The sequence below is a fragment of the Coenobita brevimanus genome, chromosome 116 (assembly GCF_032717465.1).
Source record: "Coenobita brevimanus isolate Jiangsu-jjx chromosome 116, ASM3271746v2, whole genome shotgun sequence".
Taxonomy (NCBI): Eukaryota; Metazoa; Arthropoda; class Malacostraca; order Decapoda; family Coenobitidae; genus Coenobita; species Coenobita brevimanus.
The window spans coordinates 2,836,712-2,853,302 of record NC_137069.1 but is presented as its reverse complement, the minus strand read 5'-3'; the positions used below and the strand labels follow the sequence as shown (position 1 = coordinate 2,853,302).

At 38.6% G+C, this 16,591-nt stretch overlaps 1 protein-coding gene across 1 annotated transcript in view; it reads left to right on the top strand.

Annotated features, from left to right (window-relative positions):
* The window catches only part of LOC145418752 (ras-specific guanine nucleotide-releasing factor RalGPS1-like), a 35,050-nt gene extending 30,086 nt beyond the window's left edge, over positions 1-4,964 (top strand). The window contains exons 11-13 of the mRNA XM_080287088.1: positions 174-315; positions 1,010-1,186; positions 4,815-4,964. Coding sequence (XP_080143214.1) covers positions 174-315; positions 1,010-1,186; positions 4,815-4,964 — 469 coding nt within the window. The remainder of the gene's footprint in view (positions 1-173; positions 316-1,009; positions 1,187-4,814) is intronic.
* Positions 4,965-16,591: the final 11,627 nt, after the last annotated feature.

Here is a 16,591-nt window from a genome sequence, read left to right as displayed (position 1 = left end):
TTCTCTGATGAAGCATGCCAGGCCTGTCATTCGGGGTTGTTGTGAGATTGTTAATGAGAGGGTTTCTGTGACATGTCGGTTTGTCTCTTGGAAGATCTTTTAAAACTTCTAACAAAATTTTGATCCTACAGCACTGAATATATTTTAACTTAACACTTGTATTTTTATGGCAGGTCTGGGCTGTCCTCTGACTCAGATACAGAGGTTGTGCTTGAGATGAGTGGTGAGGAGTGTGGTGTGCAGGGCCCACTGAGACGTAAGACAGTCATTAAGGATGGTCGGCGTCCGGCTGTTGCTGCCTGGCACAGATACTGGGTATGTGAAGCTTTGATTACATTTATATCAAGAGAATGTTGCCCATGCTAGCAGTTGTAGGTATATTTACATAGTGGCAACTCTCCATTGATGAGTAGCACCAGTAAAGATGGATGCTACTTAGCCATATTCTGGGTGGCATTATGGGCTTTGTAGCACTATTTTCTTAGTGACCTACTAGTATTGGTTATGACTGTTACACTCTGATATTCCCTTTTATATTATTTACATTCTTTCAGTACAGTACATATATGTAGTTTTCCTCAGTAACTTACAAGAGGATAAAAAGGTGTTATATGTCAAGTAAATCACTTTGGAAGAGGGGCAGCAGTGTCTCGTATGCCACCTTGAATATGATCCTTTGTCTCCTGTGTTATGTAGGATATTGTTATGTTGCTGTTGTGTTATGCCTGTGAGATGGAACCGGGATTGTGGAGGTTTGAATGACGTGAATGAGTGTCTGGTCCATTTCACTGGGCATGCCGGTGGTAGTTTTTTTATTTATGTACATTCTCTTTCCTTGTCTTCTGGATTGTATCTCACTCATCCCTTGGTGAGGAAAGGAGTCAAGATGATGATGATGCTGGTGATGATCCGTGTTGCCATTATTGTCATCATCCAGACCAATATTCCCACATCAGGATGGATGAAGGCTGGTATGCTGCATATTGGTAATTCCCTGTTGTGTGTGCAGGTTCAGCTATGGGGAGGTGCCCTTGTGTACTACCACCCCAAGAGCTTAACATCGCGAGGGCAGGAACGCGCAGACTTCAAGACGTCCCCATGCAAGTTACAACCATTGGCGGGAGATGCCGGTCGACTGGTGTTAGTTGGGCCACATGATGCCCAGTCCCAGCCTGACGTGTTTCAGGTTAGGCTGTACTCCTTGGTAATGTCACAGCCGCTTTTGTCTTTGCCTGCGACGGGATGGTAGTGGTGGGGGTTAGCTTTGGTGTTGCTGGTGGTGTTGAGGTAGTGATGCTTTGTAGTTGGTGGGGTGATGGAGTAGTGTTGTTGTTGCTGATGGTGTTGTATTTGTGATGTAGTCAGGGGGTGATGGGTTAGTGATGTAGTTGATTAGGGGGATCAGTAGTTGTTGATGTGCCTTGATAAAAATAGTTTGCTGTTGTTTGTCCCCTTTAGCTTGAACTGAACTTGCCATTTTGCCTTCAAAGAATAGTTTGGTGTACTGTTTACTTTAACACTTTCCCATTCCATCCTCTTTCCAACTCACCATCCGATCCTTTTCTTGTCTAGCTGTCAGAGTCCTTTATGCAGATTCTCTAGAGCTCTCTGAATTCAGGATGTCTTTTGTCATTCCAGAGTTGTTGATTTTTTTTTGTGATTATAACTTACATGACAAAGTCAGACACATCCATGGGTGTCCAAAGAATGGTTGTGCATTGGCATTGATTGCCCAGGAGCATCCAAAGAATGGGGAAATTTTGACTTGGCATAGAACTTGTTCTACTTTGAAAATATAGTTTGGTGTACTCTGTCCTCCATAACTTGGCCTAAAAATACCATCTCTCCATCTTGAATGCTGATCTGTAACAAGATCCTGTATCAGCATTAAAGTATAGTGCAAGAAGTACTATGGAAAGTACCGTCAATAGTGTCATAATGGTTATATTCTGCCATATAGCTGTCACAAGAGATTTGAATGTGGTGCTAGTTACAAAGAAGTGCAGTGAAGAGGACACAGAGTCATACTGTTGTCTTATTCTGCCATTGAGATGTGGGAATTAAGCTGTAAGGGGATGAAAATCTCTGCCAAATTAAGGTGAATGTACTGTACTTGGTTGGAGTGGGGGGAAGTGTACTTTTGTTGAGTGCCGTAAGAAAAAAAAAAAAATCATTAGTTGACAGGGATTATATGTTTTTCCTAAAATTGTTCAGCAGTTGGTGGGATTTTATGTTACTATGTCATTACTGTTGGTTGACAGAGATGCCCCATTGTTGTTGTGCCTTGAGAAAACTTGTTCTGTAGCAGGTGGAGATGATTAGTTGCTGTTATGCCCTGAAAATGAGTACGGTAGGTGGCTTGGTTGTTCCTCTGTTGTTCAGAAAGTATTAGGATTTGAGAATAAAATACTAAGAAGGATTCTTGGGGTAAAGTGGCAAGACAGAGTTACAAATGAAAGAGTAAGGGATATTACGAGAGTGGAACCAGTTAATGAATATGTGAGACTGTCTCGCTGGAAGTGGCTGGGGCACATATACAGAAAAGAAGGTTGTTTAATACAGGATGTGCCAGAGTGGATTGCTAGAGGAAGAAGAAGTAGAGGTAGGCCGAGGGAAACCTGGTTGAGGACAATGAAAAAAGAAGCAGGAGAGGAGTGTTGGTGGGACCTGAAGGAGATGGCAAGAGACAAATATTGGTGGAGAGAGTTCATTGAGGCCCTATGCATCCCGTGGGGTGTCACAGGAAATGATTGATTGATTGATTGACCTTAATTAGTAGGGGGATTCATTCATTGTTGTTTTGCATGGCTGTTGCTTCTCCTTCGTGATGCTGCAAATGAAGAAAAACCAACTGTGGACAGAAAAACGTAGTAGACCTCTCTCATTTTAGGATTGCAGTACTAGTTGCCAGAGACATGTGACATGAAGAAGTGAACTACTGTATTTATGCAAGCTTTTATCCCTGACTGTGCCTGAACCTTGCATGGCGAATGTTGCTTGTCTGCCAGGTAACTTTTCTGATTAACAAAAGTACAGCATAAAATATTGCCTTTATTTTAGGTTTGGTGTTTGCTGCTTTATGGTTGGGGGATTATACATACATAATGAAACTGTGTTCCTGGTTTGGATACAGCAGTTTTGGCCCAACTTGAACCTTACTCACAGTAAACACATTTCAGTGTGGATATAATTTTTTCACATGAAAAGCTTATGGCACTCAAATTAACACACAAATTAATGATATTTACTAATTTTTGGATCCACAAAATAAGCATAAAGACTTTCCTGATTTTCCCAATCCCTGTGCTTTAATTAGGCTGATAAGCTGAAGGTCTGTTGCTTTTCCATTGTTCGTAAATGCATTAATTCTAATAAACCCATCTAATACAATATGCATTGGGCATGGCAGTTGGATGTGTAGTATAAAGCTGTTATATTTGAGCATGATGAATACAGCATGCCCTTGTTTTACATTGAGGATACATTAAAAAGAATCCATTGCATTATGATTTATCATGTAAAGTCATATATGACATGTGTTCTTTGGAGATATGTTTTTGACCAAGAATCACCCACCCAGAAAAAAAAAAAAAAAAAAAAAAAAAAAAGTTTCCAGCTCACTGAAACTGGTAGTTTATGTTACTGCATAGCACTTCACTTGCTGCTTGAATTCCAACACAACTCTGTTGTTCCATGACTGACACTAACACACCTTATAGTGAGGAGTGCAACAGTAAAGGCCACCTTGGAACAAATATAAGACTTTAGATTTGCACGAGGGCAGTCGTTCAAGCGAATATAGTGATCATGTATCGACGAGTGAGGCTTCGGATGGGATCATTGTATAATGTAAGCAAAAATTGTATCGTTTATCAAAAAAGACCCCAACTCTTTTGTCATCATATAAGCAGTTCATTGCATACTGGTTCATCATATATTGAGTGTATGCTGTTTCCTCATAAAGGCAGTTCAGTCCGTCAGCCAGGGATGTGTTCCATATCACACCTTTTTCCAGATACCGTAGTTGGTGCTGTAAACAGGGGGAACACAGCCAAGTCAGCTTTATGAGTAACAACCAAACTTTATTTTTATTTATTTTTATTATTTATTTATTTATTTACTTTTTTTTTTACAAAAAAATGTACTCTAAGGATTTTCTAAAAACCATAAGCAATTGCAGGAGTAAACTACTGAAGATGTTACTGTTCTGAAAGGTTTCTCAGATCCATAGGCCTGTGGAAGAATAATAGCAATCTTTGTACATATATTTGCATACTTTTTGTACTAGTGTTCCATGCTTTTGTGGTCCAGCCTGTGCTCCATGTACAATAATTGTTTTTCATGAAATATTTAATGTTGTTTTATTTAATGAGTACAGGGCTTTTAATCAGTGTGCTTTTGATAATTGCATTGTCTTTATATGTAGAAATAGTTTACCAATAATTATAACAACTTTATTATTAACCATTTCAACCCAATGACATCTATCTATCTATCTATCTATTGCCTGATGCCATAATCCCGTTAGGGGTGGCCATTTGACTCTGAGTTATTTGTTAACCATTTCAACCCAATGACATACTTTTCTTATTTTATTCTTGTTGCCATCAGACAGTTTTATTTAACCATTCAGAAACTTCCTGCAGTGAAGGGCTTAGAAACAATCACCATTAAACTCCTTTGCTGTGAAAAGTCTCCCTGTAGCAAAATAAAACAGTAGGTAGTGGCAGGAAGAAAACAGATGCATCACATGATTGAAAAGGTTGAAGTGATGGTGAGCCTGGCACTTAATCTGTCCCTCTCATTCCTTGCAGCTGTCGGACCCTGCCAAGGCCACCATATACAAGTTCCGGGCACCGACTGTCTCCGCGGCAAAGTCCTGGATGGCAAACCTGCAACAAGCACTCTCAGAAAACCCCCAGCAGCCTCCAGACACACTTGAGAACCTTATGACATTTGAGTGAGGTGGGGAGATTCAGTGCTCGTGGAAACCGAACATTTAAAGAGATTGATTCCCCAGTGTTGATAGTAATGTGCTCAAGGTGTGGGTTAAAATAGAGGCTGGAAACGTGTCCTTGTGCAAAGAACTTTTGTTTAATTGTGCATTTTACAAACCATGACCAAAAAACTAGTGAATGGCTTGAGAAAATAAATTATCAAGTCCATATGAAAAAGATTCGTGCAGTAGCTTTAGTGAATGTTGTCTAGTTTGATATTGAAATGAACTGCAATACTGTGAACAGCTGACGACCAAGAAAAAGCAATCAATAAGCTGCATAGGGTGGTGATATATGATTATAATTATTCATAAGTGTTGCTAAATACAGTAATGTGTTTCCAAGCTATTGTTGCCACTGAAAATTGCAGAAACAGATCACCAAAGTAGACTTTCCAGTATGCTTGCCTTGTTACCGTACAGAACCAGAGTGTATGCAGCCTGTGTGTGTGTGTGTGTGTGTGTGTGTGTGTGTGTGTGTGTGTGTGTGTGTGTGATTTCTAGCATCCTGTGTCTGAGGTGAAGATAGAGAGAGATATTATTTGTCCCATCTAAGCTCTCTGCTCTCTCGATATTTTCACTCTCTCGTTTTCAAAATACAGTACAGTTATTATTTTCCTTATCCTGAGTAGAAGTCAGAAAGAACATAAATCTAGTCTTTGTGATGAAGTCTGTAATGCCAAAGGACTTTAGTGAAGGTAAGGAAATACTTTAGCTATCATTGGAAATGGAAGTACAATTTATATGGAGACAGAATGTTGCATATCTAGAGGTGAATGATGGAATAGAGGTCACCATAGAATTGCCTTATTTATTTTATTTTCTTACAATAACATTTCTTTTCTTATGATGATATTTCTCTTCCTACAGTGGTATTTTTCTTACGATGATATTTCTTTTTCTACAATTACTGATACTTGTCTGACAATAAGTTAACCCCTTGAATCTGTTGATGTCTTGTGTTGGTCTACTGTGGCTGCCTCCTTATGATTTGTCCAGCTTATGGCAGACCTCTTATCAGACTGTGTGCCCAGTAGACACGGTCTTAAATTACATTCCACGTGCATCTTCCTTTTGGGGGATAGGAGATTTACTGAGAGACATTCGTATAACCAGGCAGTTGACCCACCTGGTTTTCTGGGTGCCACCACATGCAGACATCCCTCCATCAGCCCTCTGGTAGTGAGGGGGTTAATCGTTGTTATTATAGACTCTCCACTTAAAACATCTCTCAAGTTTAATAAAATCATATGGAGAGAGCAAGAGTTCAATAAAGCAGATGTGATCCTAGTAAAGGAGTTGCCAGTGATTAGCATTGATAGACAGGGATCAGAAATGCAGGGGCTCTGCTTTTGCTGTAATTTACTGTTGATGTAATGTCCTTTGTTTCATCCTGTTTAGCTACTTCATTGAGATTTTTATTTTTTCATTTTTTATTTATTTATTTATTTTTTTTTTTGTGCAACCTCCATACGTTGTAACTCATATTAGAAGTTTTTCCAGTTGGTGAGATTTGATATAGTCTTTAACTCCTATACCAGAGCTCTTTTTGGAATTAAATGAAATCATCCTTTGTTAGCAAGAATAAAATTACATAGATATCATTAGGCTGAAGGGGCTAAAAACAGTTAAAATACTTTGGACAATAATGTAATGAAGGAAACAGTTTAAGGTATTGAAGAATTTGTAGAATATTGTTGTATAAGATTGATTTCTCCAGTTTGAGTGAAAGTAATATGAGGAAGTGAAGGGAGACAAGTGCCAATATGCCATAGTGTGAGATTTTCAGCATTAGAATGTAGGAGAATCACCATATCCTGTTTTTATTTTGTTTTTTGCCTGCTCTTCCACATTTGTTTGCAAGTGAAGTGAAGATGATAGTTACTTGTGGCTGATTTGTTACTTCAGGTAATTAAAAACAGTTATAGTGAAATTTAATTACCGTAATCATGTACAGTACTTGAAAATTAACCCCATAAATACTATCACACATTTTTAAATATCTTGGTACCTCCAGGTGATGTATTCAGCTTGAGGGAGATTTTGACATGGAGGGATCAGACATGACCTTCATTAACCCCCTTTTGCAAGTATCATGCTCTTCTAACATGGGTGAAATTGTCTGGAGATAGCAGGTATAAAATAATAAAGACAGCTGTGGGCTGTGGAGGATGAAATAAAATAAAAATAAATAGAATAAACAAATTGGATATGAAATGTAAATCACGTAACTCATTCTCTAACCATGATGGAATAACAAGCTCCTTGATTTGTAGCATGTTTACCTTTTGAATCCAAAGATGTATTTTGCATTTTAATTTTGCTCTCCCTAGACAATTTTATTCAGTTTAGAGGGAACTTTTTGAATTGGAGAGGCATGATATTGCCCTCATAAACCCTTTCATTATGAGAGGTGTTTCTGTGTATCTGTCTATTTCAGTCTGTCTGTGTCTGTCTGTCTATATTTTTCTATTTATAACCAGACATCTTAATCCTGGAGTGAATGGCCAATCCCAAGCTCAAAAAGAGAATAAATATGTAAAATAAATTGTCTGGTAGCAGCAGGGAAAAATTACAAAAGAATGCCATCACTCTGAAGTGGTTAAGTTCTTCAGTCTGATGGTCTCATTTAGTTTATTCATGCTGCCGCCAGATGATTTTATTCAGTTTACGAAGGCTCCTGAGTAGTAAAGAGGATTATGAAAACAATATCCCATCCCACCAGTTTGAGAAGTCTCATATAATCTCAATAAAGGCATCTGGAGACAGCAGGGATCAAATAAAATCTACATCCTGCAACTGAAATGTTTAAGGAAAAGTATGATTTAGCTTAGAGGAAAATTTAACAAGAGAATTGATAATGTGAGTGGTTAATTTTTCGTGTACAGTATGTCAAAATTGATGTAAAAAACAGCCTGTGCTAATGTATGCATGTATATTCAATTTGCACAAAACCTTCAGACTCTTTTAACAGTTTTTATTTGTCTCTTTCAGTCAGATCAAAATTTATTCAGTTTGTCTTCTTAACTTCAAGCAGTTACATCTAACTTTAGAAAGGTTTCGTATTGGAGTTAGTGGACACAACAGCATATCTAACCCCTCCAGTTCATTAAGTCTCTTGTAAGCTGAATATAATTGTTTGGAGATACCAGGTATAAGATTTGAATATATCATCCTAGTGAAGGCACTGATCTTTTACTCCGATGTATTTTTTATTTTATTCTTGCTGATTTCAGAAATCATATGTAAGCTGAATATAAAAGTCTGGAGATATCAAGTATAAAACTGGAATATATCATCCCAGTGAAGGCTCTGATCTCTCACTGTGGTGGTCTGTTTTTTATTTTTGCTACCTTTAGACGAGTTTCTTCAGGTGGGGAGAGACTTCTTTGAACTGGAAGGGTTAGATATGGCTTTCAGTAATGTGTTCACAGTCTGAGTTTTTTCAGTAAGCTGATTAACATGTCTGGTGGTAGCAGGAATAAAACAGACAATATGTTTGATTGAAGGGACGAATCACTTCCAACACTGTTGTTTGTGAGGTGAGAACATAAGAGTATGGCGTCTTTCATGTGGATTTCTACGTCTATGCCTTTGCAGTTTGCTACATACCCAAAAAGGGTACATATATATATTTTGTCTTCTTACTGGCTTGTAATTCATCATATTTTGATGTTGATCTAGATACTTATGTGCTGATCGTCAGTTATAGTACAGTAGTTAATTTCCAACATGACAACCAGTAATGGTTATCCGCATATTTCAGTATGAAACACTGCATATTTATCAATTGCTGTACATGTATTCTGCTTATAATCACATGTTTTGTTTCCCCTGTAAACTACATTTAGTCTCATTTCAAAGTGCTGTGATAACAGTATTGAAATATGCATTGCAAGTAAGTAAATTTTTCCAAAATACATGGCAAATTTGCTGTTTTATGCCATTTGTTGGACAGTAGTAATGCCAGTATTATGAATGGAACTTACATGTTATGAATTTAATGAAAATGTAACATTCTTCTTTAGATCTCATTATCGTATGCTGCCCCAACCAGTCACTGCTGCTGGCATATGTTCTACTAACCATTCTCACTTACTTACCATGCTACATGGTCATATATCACCCAACTTGGGAAGACAGATATAGTATCTTGCTGACAGATCCTTCACACATTTAATTATTCAGACTCACATAAAGCTCCTGGTTTATCAGATGTATCACAGAAAAAAAGAAAAAAAAAAATCCCTAAATCACAAAACTTTGCTCCCAGAGTAGTAACAGGATGCACAAAAACCACTGCCATGTCACCCACACCAGGAGACCAATCTACTTAGTGTATGACCACATTAACATGTTGTACACTGTTTAAGACACTCATAACCCAGGCAGTGAACTACCCTCTGCATAGGCATAAGAAAATCATAAACTTGTAAATTCTTGACATACTCATAAACATAATAAACGATCATCTTTTGGGGGCCAGTGTCCTCCCACCACCACAACACAAAGCATATATCCTGTCACACATCCATCACAGCCATTTAGAAATACAGTAATAATAACTGTAATGATCAGTTCTGTAGTTTCCCCTTCAGAGAGTAGGTTCCTAAGACTAGACAACTATAGTCCAGAACATTTAAGAGTAGGGGTACAGACCTATGACCCTGGTAGCATTTAAGATGGTAGAGAAACTTCTAGGATTCAAACCATAGTGCATATGCCACAGTTTTTTCTGACCCAAGCATTCGACCACCAGGCATTTCTTCACAAATATGTACCACAGGAATTCCTTTCCTAAAGACACAAGGTTAATTGGCCAGATTGCAATGTGGCCATTATCCTTGTTTATGCTAGTAACAGTAGTGGCCAATTCCATACAAACAGTCTTCATTTTAAGTTGGATATGTTACAAAATATCTGAAGTTTTCCTTACTGTTGGTACTGTAAATTGGAGGAACTGGCAGAATATCTTTATAGGCAGCATTGAAACTGTAACAGGCAGTTTGTCTAGCCTGTAGCAAAGCTACTTAGTGCAGACGTCTAAGGTGAGAATGACCAGTTGTCCACCCAGAAGTGATATTCAGTGAGTAGTATACCCCAAACACCTCACAGATTTGAACCTTTATGGGCTACATCTGGTTGGAACATCTTAGCCCAGTAGACCACCAGACATCTGTCTGTGGGTTATATGGTTACCAGATACCATAGTTTTCTGAGTTACTGTATATGAAACTTTACTTTGTCACTCAGTATGGAGTCCACTTAAGGTAACACTGCATTGAGTGAGTGGATTGTGGTCATCTCTTGTACAGTACAGAAATAAAAGCAGAATCATGAACCTACATTTCACAAATATTATGTTCATAGTATAGCAAATAGCAATGGTTTTTCAGCCTCGTAACCCCTCGGATTCTGTGATGCATTTGTTTAGTTTATTCTGATACTATTCTTCTGGACACTTTTATTTATCTTAGAAAAGATTTAAAAAAAAAAAGAGGCCAGTGAAATTTATCTCTGATCCTATCAGATTAAAAAATCTCCTGACCAGAAGCAGATATTATGTAGATAGCACAAGGAAAATAAAATATGACATCCTAGGAGTGAACAGGGAAACAGATATAACTAAGTAGAGTAAATCCTTATTATAAGTCTCTCTCTCTTCATTTTTTATTCGGTGCACTGCTAACTATATAAAATATCCTTTTAAACTTTCAATGTTACTTGTAAAACTTATCTGCCAGTCCCCCCCCCCCCCTCCCTTCAAGAAAAAAGAAAAAACAAAATCCTAGCTTATAACTTGCGTTGATGGCTGATTTACCAGTTCTCTCATTTTACAGTATCAAATGTGTAGAAAAAGTTTATATTTTGGAATACATCTGTGACTTGTAAATGGGCCCATATTCTTGTCAGCTTAGGAGGAATTGTAGCACCTCTTCCATGCTGGTTTTTATGCATACTGTGTTATCTGTCTCTCTGTTGATAGCCAGACACCTTAATCCTGTAAGGAGTGGTCACAGAAAAACTGCCTCTATGTTGCCCTGTCCTCTGTCATTTGGCTTTCCTCCCTCCAACTCACACCCTCCTTTCTCATACATCTCTTCACACCCTCTCTCCATCTCCTTGGTTTCCTTCTCCCCCCCACTCTACCTCACTCACATAGACACTTCAAGTCAGTCTCTCTCCATCCTCTCCATTTCCAAGCTATCTCAGTAGTGCTTTCAGTGCTGTCAGTCACATCCATATCAGTACCACAATGTTCCTTTACTTCTTCATATGTCTGTCATTTCCTCATGTAACTGCACATGCTCGTTTCAGATAACTCATTTCAACTACTCTTGACTTTTACATTCCTCTTGTATATCATCATAGGTAAATAACATGTAAAATGCTTGCTAACACACTGTATGCAGAAATGAGCTGGGAGGAAGAGGTATTAGGGAAATTCCATATCCACTGAGACTATGGGTTGAGGGCTGCCCATCTCTACACCGAGCAACTAAAGTATCGACAATACCAAAGATGACATGGAGACAATTAGGGAGTATGACCAGAGGGTAATCATAAGTTGTATGTATAGAATTTTTCACATTGATAGTACAGTAAGTGCTAATACATCATTGCAGTGAAAGGGTTAATAGAAAATTGCAGTGTTAGAAATGTCACTTTATAACAGCACTAACTGCATATAAATGTAAGTATCCCAAGGCCAGTGATTTTCCTCTCCTGAGATTATTGAAAGACTGTAGGTTATGTTCTGAAAACTGAGCATGTGATGGTGTGGACATTCCCCCTGTTTTTACCAAACTTTATAAAGCAAATGATGATAGAACATGTCGTATCTTCCAATGTCACTACTGTTATGATAATTTCTGAAGCACATGATGATGGTAAAACATGTCTGATCTTTCTGTATTGTTGCTGACTACACTGTACTATGGGGTGTGGGTTGATCATGTCTAGCAATTAACCGTGTTTCATAAGTGACTGCTAAAAATTTGGGACTTAATCATACCATTACATACTCAGTTTTAACAATACAGCTGTGTAACTTTAAATACTCATTCCAGACTCAGAATGGAAGCCTCATTTTCTGAAGCTTTGTGGTTCCCAGTATTATAGGAGCTAATGTAACCATAAAGCCTTTTGTATATACTGTAAATTGTTGCCAGAGATCACTGTCTTCAGTACCCTTGTATAGAAAGCTTTCAACTTGGAAATATGAATACTGTAATATTGCTTCCTGAATTTGATGTAAAAAAAAATTAGCATAACCACCCCCTTCTCTACCATGTCATCTTTTTCATTAAATTCTTGTTGTTTCCAGGGAGTTTTATTGAGCTTTAGGAGAGACATGACAAGCGGAAGGGTTTATAGTTTTTATTAACCTCTGCACTATGAGATGTCTCGTCAATGCTGAATTAATCCAAGATAGTTTTATTCGGCTGAAGATTGAGAGAGATGTCAGACTGGAGGGGTTAGATATAGACTTTATTACCCCTTCACGATGAGTTTTTTCTGTTGTGATTAAATATTAGCCTGTACTTTTTCAACTTGAGAGATTTGTTGAACTGGACGAGTTGGTTATAGCCATTATTAACCTCTTCCCAATAATTTATTTCCTCTTAAACTGAGTAAAATCAAGTGGCAGTAACAGGAATGAAGTGTAAAAGATATCTTGGTAATAAAGGGGTCCAAGTGGTTTGCTGGGAATAAGCGGATGGAGAATTACACTTGCAACATATCGACTGCATTCATTTCAATTTTCTTGCTTTCAAAATGTAATATTATCCATGGTGGTCCATATATTACATCCTCTTATCTCTTAGCTGCAGAATTCGTGTGTGTGTTGTGGGGGCAGCTCAGTCAGTGATGATACTTTGTACCATGCATCATTTTCTACTTTCCTTAACCCTTTCTTTGCTTTATAGTACAGTATATTGTCTTTCTGCATTCCCTCCAATACCCATCCACCTATCTGTGTCTATCTGTCTGTCCCTGTCTGTCTGGTTATCTATCTGTATCTATTTACCTACCTGTTTACATTTGATTGATAACCTTGATCTTTCCTTTTCTTGTACCTGTACGATATATCCTTCCCCTAAAAATTACATGACTGATTGGTGATTTTAGCTGCCCAAATGTCTGAGTTTCGCATACCAGCAGACTGAATTTTCCCCACAACATGTAAGAGACCTCCAGGCAAGTCAAGAGGGTGTAATATTTGGACCATCCTGCACAGTGTAAGGATGTAAGGTTGTTGAGAAGCCAGTGTGAAGGAGAATTAATGCCAAATCTTCAATTATTGAGTGCTCTTATGTTTGTAGCAATAAAAGCAAAAAATAATAATCCTTGTGCACTGTTACATTTATTTCTAATTCCTGCTTAATGTAATGAATTGGGAACACCAAAAAGTTATGTAATGCAAAACCACGTGTTATGATGTGTTACTGAGGAGCAGAGGTGTGTCAAAAAGAAGTGTTATGGAAGAGTAAAATACTGTATAAAGCCTCTATATCATGTAATTTATTTATTTATAGTGATAGGTGGTGGTGACCATCATCCACTCACGATGTAGTGCTGCCTACTTATTCCTTCACATTTATCATTCTTTCTGCCCCCCCTCTTTCTATTTCTACCATCTTTCCTGTCACATTTTGTTACCCTTCTTTCCTTTGCAGGTAGCTTTACATTGAGTGACAAGCCAAATGGTTTCATGTAAGCCATGGAACTATTTACAATGCTGGATGGTAACCATATAACCAACCCATATGAGTTCCCTACTTGTCAGCAAGTGGGTCGGCAAAGGGTTAGTGCCCCTCCCCATAAAACAACTAACTCAAAGACTGACAGGTACCCCTTATGGGACTATGACTTCTGGTTATGGATAGATGGATAGACTTTAATTTCTATGGAGTGGAATGCCTGTATATCTGCTTATTTGTGTCCACAGTGCAAAACCTAAGAACACTGTATGTATTTTCTGCATTAATGGATAAACTGGTTGTGATATTACTGTATAGTACAGTACTCCTTTGCACAAAATACGACAAGCTTGTTCTTGAAGGCACTTGTGCCTGAGACAATGAACCTGACAATCACATTCATCATTTTCCAATATGTGCACTGGAAATTTATTAAAAACAAATTATGATTAGGTGATGTATTTATGTACTGTATGTGATGAAAATTCAGTATGTGAATTTTAGGGTCTTGCACACCTCTGCATGTTATTTAGTTGTTGGTGAGAGTATGGAAAGGTGTTTTATTTTTTAGGAGGGATGGGGGGGGTTTGCTTGGTGTTACAGTGTTACAAGTAGGTGGGGGTATAAATTTTGGTGGAGAATAATGCATTTACGCAATTTTTGAACAGTTTTATCCCACTCATTGTGATGTTATTTTAGTTTATTCTTGTTACTTCTAGATAATTATTTTTTCCGCTTAAGACCTCATGTTTTGTAGAGGTAAATGAAGGCTTTATCTGCCCTCCTAGTGATATTGTTGTCCCAGGCCTTTCTTTGCATGATCCTGTTCGACTGGAGGCTGAAATTGCCCTCCCTCAGTATACCATCCTCCTTTTAAGGGAGAGGGAGGGAGTTGAGGGATGTTTGTACACTATAACCGGGCAGTGATTGGGTTAACTGCCTCACTTTGCAGATGTCTTGCTTACTCAGTACTTGCTATTACCAGATAATTTTATTCAGCTTTGCAGGACTTCGAACTTCAGGGGCTATGTAGAGGACAGACAGAGGAGTTATGCACAGAGACAGACAGGTAAATGAAGAAGCATTTTGGTGTTGCTGTGGAGGAGTTATGTGGAGATACAGACAGGTAGATGAACTGAAGGAACATTGTGGTGCTGAAGAACCATTTTGGTGTTGCTGTGGAGGAGTTATGTGGAGATACAGACAGGTAAATGAAGTGAAGGAGCATTGTGGTGTTGAAGAACCATTTTGGTGTTGCTGTGGAGGAGTTAAGTGAAGATACAGACAGGTAAATGAAGTGAAGGAGCATTTTGGTGTTGCTGTGGTTATACTAGAAAGCATTAGATGTTAATATTGTTTGGCCATGTGGAGAGAATGAAGAATGAGAGACTGTCTAAGAGAGTAACTGAGCAAGGTGGAATATGAAGTAGAAAGGATGTGAGTTGGAGGGAGGGCAGCTTCATAGCAGAGGACAGGGGGACAAGGAGATGATTTGTTTGTAACCATCCTTTCCTGGATTAAGTTGTCTTGCTGTTGATTAAGATAGACAACAATAAATCACTCTAAACTAAACAGAATCACCTAGAGGCAGTAAGAATAAATTAAGGTGATAGTTGACTGTCCAGCTTCATCTTTCCAAAAAGTCATTCCTAAGCTAAATAAAAAAAATAAAAAATCTTAATCTCAATTTGGTCATACAGTAGGCTATATAGGGTAGTCCATGTACAGTCCAAGTCCTCTTTCACACTGCTAGATTATTTCATGTGGGGAAGGGTCAGTCATCGTTATCAGAGTCTATCCTGCATCATTTATTTCCTGCTCCCACTGTCACACCCATGCCCACACCAGCAGACTGAGGTATCCCCACAACGTAAGGTAAAAGCCAAGTTTCTAGTGCGATGCTGTTTACAGACCACTCTGAATTTCTCCACTTTATTCTCGCCACATTTGGTCAATTTTTTCTCCAGCTTATGGTTGTGACAGAAGTAATGCAGAGCCAAGGAGATGGGAGTGTTGATTGTACCAAAACACTGTACTATGTTCGCATTATCTTAGGAACAGTGCAGTCTCTCCAATGCTGAGCTGCAATGAGGTAAACACTTTAATATGATGCTGTGAATGGGATGCTGAGCTACGGTATTGTTCTGCCACTGGGCAAAAGGAAATTAGCTGCAAAAGGACTATAACCTCCGCCTAAATTACTTTTGCTCCAACTTGGCCTAAAACTGCCATCTCCTTCTTGATTGTTGAGCTTGAACAATAGATTATAGGAATGATTAGATAACAGGGAATAAAATGCGTTTTTTTTTTTTTTTTTTTTTTTTTTTTTTTTTTTAACATTCTATACTTGAGGCAAATGGGCCAAAGTGTAAATAAGTAGGTTAAGATACACTGCTTGCACATCACAGAAATATGTATTGTCGTCGAATGAGAGATGAGGTTGAGGGTGGGAGGAGATTCCCCTCCCTCCCCAGCTAGACCTTAGCCCTGCTAGGTGACGGGAGGGCGCTACCCCTACCGGCATGGCAGCTACCCAGCTTGGCTCAAACTCACAATCCCCCTGTCCCGAGTTGGACGCTTTACCACTGAGCCGCCCTACCCCTGAGGTCCGAGGGTGTGAGGAGATAAGGGAACGGAATGATGTGGTAGAGGGAGAAGGTGCACACGTGTGTTGGTAGGCGATTCAACCTTTTTTTGTATGTCTCATAATGGCCCCGGTTTTTTTTCATTGTGCATTAAGACATTTTCCCATGAAATTAAGGGGGTGAGGGTGTCTTCCCTGGCACTTCCTTCCGAAATGCTGTCAGATTTTGAGTTGGTATGCGCTTGCCGCTGCGCTGTGCTTGAAGCCTGGAGCGTTGTTTTGTTTTGAAGGTGAGGGAGGGTGATG